Source organism: Nicotiana sylvestris, chromosome 10 (assembly GCF_000393655.2).
Source record: "Nicotiana sylvestris chromosome 10, ASM39365v2, whole genome shotgun sequence".
Taxonomy (NCBI): Eukaryota; Viridiplantae; Streptophyta; class Magnoliopsida; order Solanales; family Solanaceae; genus Nicotiana; species Nicotiana sylvestris.
The window spans coordinates 3,377,644-3,387,765 of NC_091066.1; the positions used below are offsets into that span (position 1 = coordinate 3,377,644).

Genomic DNA, 10,122 nt, shown 5'->3' on the forward strand with positions numbered 1-10,122 from the left:
TTCCTGCTGTTTTAGTTAATTGCTGCTTCTTAGCGTGTTGGTTAGAAGCTTAACTTCACTTTTACTGGTCAAAGGTTCGAACCACGAGTTATCTTTTGACAAACTTAGATAATTATTTTGACATATATTTAAGTGAGCTTCTATTGTTAAAAAGTTTTTATTAGGTAGAGTTGAACTCAACATCTCTTCTAACTAGGGGTGTTCATGGTTCGGTTTGAATCGGTTTTTTCCAAAAAGGAAACCAAACCAAGTAAGTCGGTTTTTTAAATATTAGAACCAAACCAAACCAATTAAGTCGGTTTTTTCTCGATTCGGTTTTTGTCGGTTTTTCGGTTTTTTCGGTTATTTGTCGATTTTTTCTTAAATATAAGACATACACTACCAAACACACATTTTGGCGACCACATTTTCAACGTAACACTATCAAATCAATTGCCCTTTGAGAAATCTATTATTTACCAAGATATATTGATGATAATTGAATCAAATAGTGATGAATAATTTAAGGACTCAATTAAAAATATACTTATTTTTAACATGAAATAGATTCTTACATTTAACAAAAGAAAACTACCAATTAAACTAGAATGTAAAGGTAAAGAACTGTACTAAATGTGCCAACGATTAATATTTACTATAAAATTTAAAACTTTGTATAAAGGTATACATATATATAGGTGTAACAATAAATTTAAAATAGCTACTCCTATATTCGGTTTGGTTCAATTTTTTTTAATTAAAACCAAATCCAAACCAAATTTGATCGGTTTTTAAATTTCAAAACCAAAACCAAACCAAACCAAAAAGTATCGGGTTTTTTGGTCGGTTTGATTTGGTTTTCGGCTTGGTTCGGGTTTTCGGATTTTTATGAACACCCCTACTTCTAACTTAGACTCAACTAAACCAAAGAGGTAAGGCTCTTCATTGTCTACTTAATTTCTGATAAACTTTATTTATTGCTTCTCTTTTATAAATACTGACATTGCTTACTCAAAATTCTATATGCTACTGTTCAAAGTAGTGTGACACTCGTTACCACCAAATCCTGGATTTACCTCTGATAGTGGTAGGAATCCTTCTCATTATTTATCGGAGTTATATTTGCCGTAATCTGACGTTTAATCAATGAAATTCGAATTTGCAAAAATACTATTTGAGTTATGATATTATTGAAAATTAGACATAGTACGTAGGACTTTTTCCAAAATTTATGAAAATGCTTGAATAAAGAAAGATAGATCCTTTATTTCTAAAGATTAATAAATTTCCTTTTTTTTACTAGTTTCTTTAATTTGTGGAGTATTTGCCTATTAATAAAGACAGTGGAGGGACGCAAGAAGCCTAGGCGTGTGTTCTTATTTGGATTTAATAAGATATATACTTCTTATGTGGACATATATATATATATATATATATATATATATATATATATATATATATATATATATATATATATATATATATATATACTTCTGCACTCGATGTCTTAGGTATTGGTTGATTTTTCAGGAAAGGCATTATTTAACAAATTATTGGTTTCTCTTTTTGGAGAAAGGGAAAAACTATTAGTTTTGACTTGTCTCTTTGACAAATATAAAGCCCAATATCGTTCGATGCCGTTTTATCTAAGGTTTTTAGAAAATATCTCCTAAATATAATTTTGCTGTTTTAAATAGTATTATTATTTTTCCTGCAAAAGTTCAAAAATATTTAGCTTTCTGTTTATTTTTGGTGTGTACGAGTAGTGATGATTCTGCTCTCAAAGAACAGTTGCAAATCATTTCTTGACTTGCTTCGTTTGAGATGATCTAACAATTGTCTTGTTGCCACTTGATTTTGTTATAATCAACAAATTTGGTTTGGTTTCTTAAAATGAGCTAACTAAACAAAAATGTATTGAACAGATCAAGTAGCAGTCAGCCGATCAAGACTATAGGACGTAATGTCTGTGTTTGACTATAGGACGTAGTGTCTGTGTTTTGACATCCCTTCGCTGGAAAATGTAAAAAAATAAAATAATAATAATTATATATATACACTATATATTGACTCCCCTTTAGCTTCTTCTTCGGTTTACTTCGACACCCCTATCCTTGCTTCGTTACTAGTAGGAAATGTTGTATCCTTAACACATTCATTCTATTGAAGCTAAACCTACAAAGCTCAAAAGACTAACATTTATTGCTTTCTTAATATCAAGTATTCCTAGTAAAGAATGGGAATCTAGCTAAATAGTTTAACTCAAAAAACTTCCCAAGAACAAATAAGGAGAGAGAGGCTTTCATGAGAAAACATAACAAAGAGAATAGAGAGGAGAACAGTCGGGTGCAGTATACGCAGTCACTAGAAACGAAGAGGTACAGAATGACAAACAACGACAAACCTAGTTTAATCCCATACGTGTGGGGGGGTCTAGGGAGGGTAAAATATACGCAGACCTTACACCTACCCTATAAAGTTAGAGAGGTTGTTTTCGATAGACCCTTAGTTCAACGAACAGTAAAAATAAAGCAACAAGCAGTAACAGCAGCAAGAGGAGGTACAGAATGACCAACTGCAAAATTTCTGCATGATAGGACAATACACATGCGCGCATGTGCAAATATGTGTGTGGTGTATGTACAAGCAGGCACTGAGTCTAGAAACAGATGCGAATTCTGGTGCACCATTTGATAGCAAAATCTTTGAATCTGCAAAGGAAAAGCGGGGGCAGATGGGAGTTGATGGGAGCTACTGCTGGTTTAGAGCTTTGGCTGCTTCAAACAGAATAGTTTCGGAAAGCTCACCTTTTTCAAAAGCCACATTTGGATGCATAAGAGAGCATAGAAGGAAATATATCTCTTTTTTATAATGACATAGAAGAAAATATATGTAGATCAAGGGACGTCCTAAGTGAAATACTGAACTAAACAAAGTACAAGTGGCGACATGATGCTTCCAAATATTCGTTAATCTTCCCGTTTCTAGTCCAAATAAGATCTTCAGAATCAATAAATGTGCATGCATGAGAAAATAGTGTTTAATGATTTCATCCACATATGAACTGCTACAGGCCACAAATATAAACATAAAACCAAGATCAGAAAAGGAAAGATGATAACTTCAGCAGTATCTCATAATTTTAACGAGTGTATAGGAAACAGTTAGCGCACAGAAATGCTTAAATATAAGTTCAGTCTAGTTCTTAAGGCACACAAGATTCATATTCTAAATGATTTCAGGTGGTAGAAGTTTGGACAATCGCCGAGAGTAAAGCCAAATACAACTTTCTTAACAAAGCGATGCAGTTAATTTTAGAGAAAAACACTAGGAGAATATAAAACAAGTGACTAACAAGTTGGCTGCAGCATTGAGCTGTAAAACATTTTTATAACATTTTACAACAGAAGGGGGCGATGACATACATGTTGCCTCAAAACTTGGAGATCTCCGATGATTAATAGCTAATGATACCGAGCAGCATCAATCTGATCTCTTCCCCGCGGTCTATCTATGCTGAGAGGTGCAGAATTAAAAGAAATATTGGGCTTCTTACTGTCTATCTCGAGCTCCTTCCGTTTCAGTTGCAACGACATATGCTCATTCTCCAAAATTAATTTCTCATTCTCCAGCCTTTCTATTTCAAGCTCCCTATCTTTCTTCCGGCAGAATCTTTGCCACTTAAACTGACGTTTCTCCAACTCGAGGGCTTCAGCTTGGATGCCAATCTTTTCCTCTTCTAGTTGTAGCATCCGTTTCTTAATCCACATTTTCTGTTCCCACCTCGATTTCGTAGGGTCTTGAAAAAATTCATTAATTTCAGCAATAAAATTATCATTCCCACTAGTATGTGGCAAGAAGTTGCCATTTTCTTCAACTCGTCTCATTCTCTCATCAACACCGTGGTTATCTTCTTCATCGTCCGATTCATCATCATCATCATCACTTTCATTATTTTCTTCAGCTTCGTCTCCCTGGGAGCCGTTATTATCTTTTGCACACTGTGCCGCAACAGGTGAAGAGTGAACAGGAAATTCAAGATCATTGCAATCAGGTATCTTTTGTCCATTGTGGTAAGCGCACATCTCTCTATAAAACAAATGCTTTGAGTTAAGTATCTTCTTCACAGTGTCCTTGGCCTTAGCAGAAAGCTGCGGCATGGAATCCATTAGAGCCGGATTTTCCACCACTGCACAAGAAGTACCCCTTCCGAGAATATCATTCAATTTCTTGTACCTCTTGTTCAAATCATTAAACTTATCCTCGCACTGCTGTGGCGAGACATGACAACCGTTAGTCATCATTATTCGCGACACCGTTTTCCATTTACCCTTCTTCTGAACACACCCCGATTTTCTTTTCAACCCCTCAGTACCCTCTAAACTGCCATCATCTCCGACACATGCAACTACTTGTATAAGAAGCCGAACAACATTATCAGTCCATTTCATTCTTTGCCACGGAGATCCCTTTTTCCCCAACGCCCCACCATTGTTATCGCCATTTCCATCCTCCGTGAAACTAGGCTCATCCTCATCGCTCGTATTGTTATTATGATTAATATTACTACTATTCACAACATTACTCGGCCCAACAGCTTTATCCTTCCCAAATGGCATACAACTCTTGACATCCATCAGACCAATTTGTTTATCATTTTCAAGCCCCAATTTCGTACTCATCAACGATTGTACGTTATTGTGATTAGTCTGATGACCATGAGCTGGATTATTACTATTCGATTGAGGCTGTTGTAGCCTATTCATACCCAAAAATCCACCATTATAACCTGATAAAAAACCACCACCCATACCAGAACTATTCATTTTCTCCAAAAACCCCAACTTCACAACTAAAAATCAAACATTTCAATCCTAAAAACACATTCTTGAAATACCCAAAATACTAAACTTAAAAACAGCTAACTCCCACAAGTCATAACAATCCAACATATCAACTATTAAGTCAACTCAATCTATCAATCATAAAACACCAGAAAAATTGAATCTTGAACCATAAGATAATATCCATGAAAAATTGAGCACCAATTTAGCTAAATAACAATACATATAAAGAACCCATTTTTGGGGCTACCAAAATCTTGTCAAAATCAAATCTTTAACATACTCATAAAGCTAAAACAGGTAAAAAAATATATATACCAAGAAAAGAGTAGCAATACTTGAACCTTAGAGAAAGTTACAAACTTTTTTACCTCTTCACTGATCTTACTATGGATTCTTGGCAGAGAGAGAAGGGGGGTGCCGCGGGGGGGGGGGGGGGTGTAAAAGGGCTGTAGGTGTGATAGTATAAAGCAAATTTGGGAAAGATAGTATAAAGCAAATTGGGGAAGAAGAAAATTTATTACTACTGTTTTGAGAGCTAATCAGCAAATGAGAAGTGGCTTCCTAATTTAAGACGTTTTCGTTTTAATTATTCTAATAATCATCATTTACAGCTTGTTTGGATTGTTGTTATTGTATTGTATTGTATCGTATTGTATTGTTACTTTAAATATAATATTTGTTTTGATTTTTACTTAAATTTTATTGTATCGTATCATTAAATTCGTTGTTACATAAAGACGAAAAGTGTCACTTTATAAAATGGCGAATTTGGTATGGTGGCATAGTTGCCTTGCTTTTTTCTCTCATCTTGCCCTTTCTTATTATTAAATAATTTATTTTATTCTTTATCCTGCTTTTTTATACAATAATTCTACTTTGTATCCTATTTTTTCTTGGTAATGTTACAATTTTATTCTTTATATTGTTGGTGTGTGACATCATGAAACGACGGTATCAAATTATTTTATCAAAAAGTCATATGGTAAATGTTTGTCTGCACTTTCATACCAAATGTATCAAATTATTTTAATTAAGTGATTTAATATATAAAAATATAAATTAATTAATTTAGTGATAAAAATTTACACACTCAGTAAAGCTACTTCTTTGGCAGAAAAATAAAACCAAAAGACAGAAGAAGCAAACAAACAACTCTCAAAATTCATTCTTATCTAAATTTCTTTCCATAAGTATTTTTTTTACTCTTCTTATGTAGAATATGCCTCCCAATTCTTTTCATTAATAATTTGTGAATTAATGAAGAAAAAAAAACAGGGTGAATTTTAGATGATTAATACTATAACCAATACGAAAAGTTTGAGATAGAGATGAAATTGTTGTTTGCTGATTTGTGGATTGCCTCGAGAATAGGGTATTATTTTGATTTAATTTTTGTACCCTTTTGCGTTGTTAGTACTACAGATATCTCTTTTTCAGATTTTTTTCTTTTTCTTTTTGCATGGTGTTTGATCTTTTATTTTACTGGAATGTTTTTGCTTCATTGGATTGAGTTGGTTGATTGTGGTGGGTAGGAGTAGCAAACGGACGTGTCGGGTCAGATATGATTAGGGTCGAAAACGAATAATGAAAAAATGGATAAATTATCATACTCGACTAATATTAAATACGGATAAAAACGGGTTAACCGGTGGATAATATGGTTCCATAACTTCTTGAATATAATCACTTTTGGTAGAATTCCTAGTCTTCCAAACTTGAGGAACTCGGCTTTACAAATGTAAAAGTTAAACTCATTAGTTATCCATTTTTTAATTGAATAATATGTTTCTTATCTATATCTGGCCCGTTTTTAAAAAGTTTATTATCCACCCGTGGTTAACTGCTTTTTTTAACCATTTTGGCACCACTAGTGGTGGGTATGGTTTGTGTTTGTGATTATTGGAAAATGGTGTCACAGTAAAAGCATAAAGTTGCAGTCTGTGAAGTCAGTGGCGGAGCCAGGATTATCGGGGTTCAAAAAAGGAAAAAGTTATAAAGGTCGTAGCTAGTGGGAATAGAACCACCCTTACAAAAGTTTTGAACCTCTTGACCCCTAAGCTATGCTTTTGGGCTGCGTCAAGGAGATTCAAAACATAATATATAGAGGTCAAAAACAGATTTTACCTTACAATGTAATTTTTCGGTGAAGGGGTTCAGGTAAACACCCTTTCGGCCCCTAAATCCGCCCATGTGAAGTTATTTTGCTAGTGAAAATTGGTATCGTTAAAGTTCTTGATTAAGTTTTATGACTGCTCTTCTTCTTTTTTCTTTTTTTTTGTTTAGGATAATCTTTTAATTTTTGTGTGCTCTTCATTTGGATATGTTACCCTTCAAGAATTTGTATCTGGTTGGTATAGATTGTCTTTGCTATAATTGGGAAATGGTGTTAGTTCAAGGCTTTCAAAGTTGCTGGCCTGAAGTTTGTTTGCACTTTGCTCATGAACATTGATATCTTTAAGTATATTGATTAAGCATTATGATTACCATTTTTGTTCATTGGGTTAATCCCTCGTATGTTGTATGGGCCAAAATTTGACCAAGGGGATCTTCCTCAAACGTAGATTATTAAGAGACGATTAGGCCGAGGTCGTACTCGAGATGGAAGGAATCTATTGGCGAGCCGAGTAACCAGGGTCGAGGTCGAATACTCAGGTCGGCCATAACGGCTAGTTTTGTAGCGAGGTTTTTTTGGGGGGAATATTTGTTGAATATTCTCTGCACTTGTATTTTATGTTAGGTAAGGGATATGTCCCCGTATAAGTAGAAAGGTAGAGAGAAGAAAAGGGACATGTAATATTCTATATGATAAGAATTCTCATGAAAAGTTGACTCCCAAGTAAATTACAAACATTGCATTTCCATAAAGATTTGATTTGTTGTTTATCCCACACTTTCTCGCATCAGATCTGAGAAAGCTCTTTACATTCCTACGTACATTTCTCTTATATCATTGTCAGAGAGAAGAATCATCCACCCCATTCAATATTTGGATGAATCATTTTCTCTATTTACGTTTAGTGGCATTTAATGTATTTATTACCTATCATTATCCCATTTCACTTACATCAGTGTCATTTAATATTCACCATATTAAATAGATTTTAACGTAACTCCACGTTATTTGCATAAACATATTAGAAATCTAGAATTTAATATGTTTAACTAGGATTTATCCATTATCCTCTTATTTAATTAGTTTAACAAAAGGGTTCATACTTTTTGGTCAAACATATGTCTCTGAGCTTCATTCTGGATATCTTACCTTTTAAGAATTGTTTGATCTAGTGGGTATAGCTTGTGTCTGTAAGTATCAGAATAGAATTTTGCTTGAATGCTTTAGAAAAATGGCTATTCTAAAGTTCTTTGCTCATAATAATTAGTAGCTTTGAGGATCTTGAGTAAGCTTTGTTTGTATCATTTTTGTTTCTTGATTTTAGATCGACTTTATGTAATGTAATCGATTAGTTATTATGTTTCACGCTAGATGCAGGCTTTTTAACTTTGAAGCAAAAACCATATTGTTGTTTCTGGTTTTCTATCACTACTAGAAATCCGGTAAAAAGCGACCACAAAAAGCGACCAAAGTTGGTTGTTTATAGGCCTAAAAGTGACCAAAAAGCGACCAAACATGTCTGGTCGCAATATTGCTGGTCCCTTTTGTCACACCTCCTTTTTCCGTACCCGCGGGGGGCGTAGGGAGTTTTTCCAATTAAAGGACAATCGAAACGGGATTGGTTTATTTATTTCAGAGTCGCCACTTGGGAGATTTAGGGTGTCCCAAGTCACCAATTTTAATCCCGAATCGAGGAAAAGAATGACTCCATATTACAGTCTGCGTACCAGAAATCTGGATAAGGAATTCTGTTAACCCGGGAGAAGGTGTTAGGCATTCCCAAGTTCCGTGGTTCTAGCACAGTCGCTCAACTGTCATATTCGGCTTGATTATCTGATTTAAATACATGTTGAACCTATGTGCAAAATTTAACTTTTAACCGCTTTTATCATTTACTGTTATTTTTATCAAGAATTGCAACATCGTGGAAACACATCTCAAACCACGTCACATCAATGCACCCGTGGTTGTTGGCATATTTCAACTCTGTTGAGATTTGGATTTGGGTCACATAAATGTGCACCCGAGTTTAAGAAAATTAAATTTATTAGAGGCGCGCCTAAAGCGACTAGCGTATCATTTGCTTTGGGTAGGGCCGTAGAATTTTGCTAAACGGTCCATCCCGAAGTCTAAGCAATTTCAAAGCAAATATTTATTGAGGGCCCCACAATTTTGTATTTTTATTCGGCGAGGCTCATCTCGTTCTTATTTTTAAAAGGAATTTGCAACATCATGGACACGCATCTCGAACCACGTCACAATCAATGTACCCGTGATTAGAAACACATTTCGACTCCGTTGAGATTTGGATTTGGGTCACATAAATGCGCACCCGAGTTTAAGAAGGTAAGATTTATTAAGGCGCGTCCTAAAGAGACTAACGTATTGTTATTTTAGGAAGAGGCCGTGAAGGTTCATTAAACGGCCAAATCCAAAGTCTAGTCAATGGTTATGTATTTAGTGAGGGCCCCAGCGATGTGTGATTTATTTGGCGAGGCTCGTCTCATTTTTATTTTTAAGGATAAACCTACAGTGACTACATTTCTTCTATTAAGTTTGTTTCTAAAAATAAAAGAAAATTTCTCAATTAATTACATGCTGAAAAACATAACTTATTCATTATTAGTTTACGGCTAAGGTGAATGGAAAATTGCGATCGAGTTTGTACAAAGAAAAACTGTTTTCATTCTATATTCTATTATTCTATAATACTAGAACATGAGATAGATAATAATATCGAAACAACTTTAATTAATTTAAACTAATATTATTAGATGAAGAAGTTATACATATGCAACCCCATTACTCATTAATCAATCAACTACAGTTTTATACAAAGAATGGAAATTTATATTCAAACACAAATCTAAACAGGAGGAACTCAACAGGAACAAAGCCTGATTAATATTTTATTTTTGCTTCAAGCCGAGAGCGTACAAATGTGTACCTGGAAATGGCAGTACAAGAGCAAAAGAAGGAGAAGTCATCAGCAATAATAACACAACAACAGTTGATTCAGCAACACCGCAAACCAGTAACAACAAGAGAGTAACCCAGTAACGGATTGAAAAATCAGCAATGCCAAAGTGCAATCGCAGTCAAAGCAGAAGAGAGACAGATACAAGATGCAGTAGTTTACTGATTTTGAATAACACTCGAGAAAAGACAAACGGAATTTATTCA

The 10,122-nt window shown here is 34.4% G+C and overlaps 1 protein-coding gene across 2 annotated transcripts; it reads right to left on the bottom strand.

Moving 5' to 3' along the window:
- Positions 1 to 3,250: 3,250 nt before the first annotated feature.
- LOC104219473 (uncharacterized) lies at positions 3,251 to 5,327 on the bottom strand. 2 transcript variants are annotated; one of them, XM_070160333.1, is made up of 2 exons: positions 5,195 to 5,326; positions 3,251 to 4,768 (listed from the first exon to the last, which is right to left on the bottom strand). In XM_070160333.1, exon 2 carries the CDS (start codon positions 4,743 to 4,745, stop codon positions 3,444 to 3,446), a length of 1,302 nt encoding a protein of 433 aa, XP_070016434.1. In that variant the 5' UTR covers positions 4,746 to 4,768; positions 5,195 to 5,326; the 3' UTR covers positions 3,251 to 3,443. The 2 variants fall into 2 exon arrangements, with proteins under 2 accessions (XP_070016434.1, XP_009768464.1); XM_009770162.2 differs by having other exon boundaries at positions 3,251 to 5,327.
- Between the last annotated feature and the right edge of the window lie 4,795 nt (positions 5,328 to 10,122).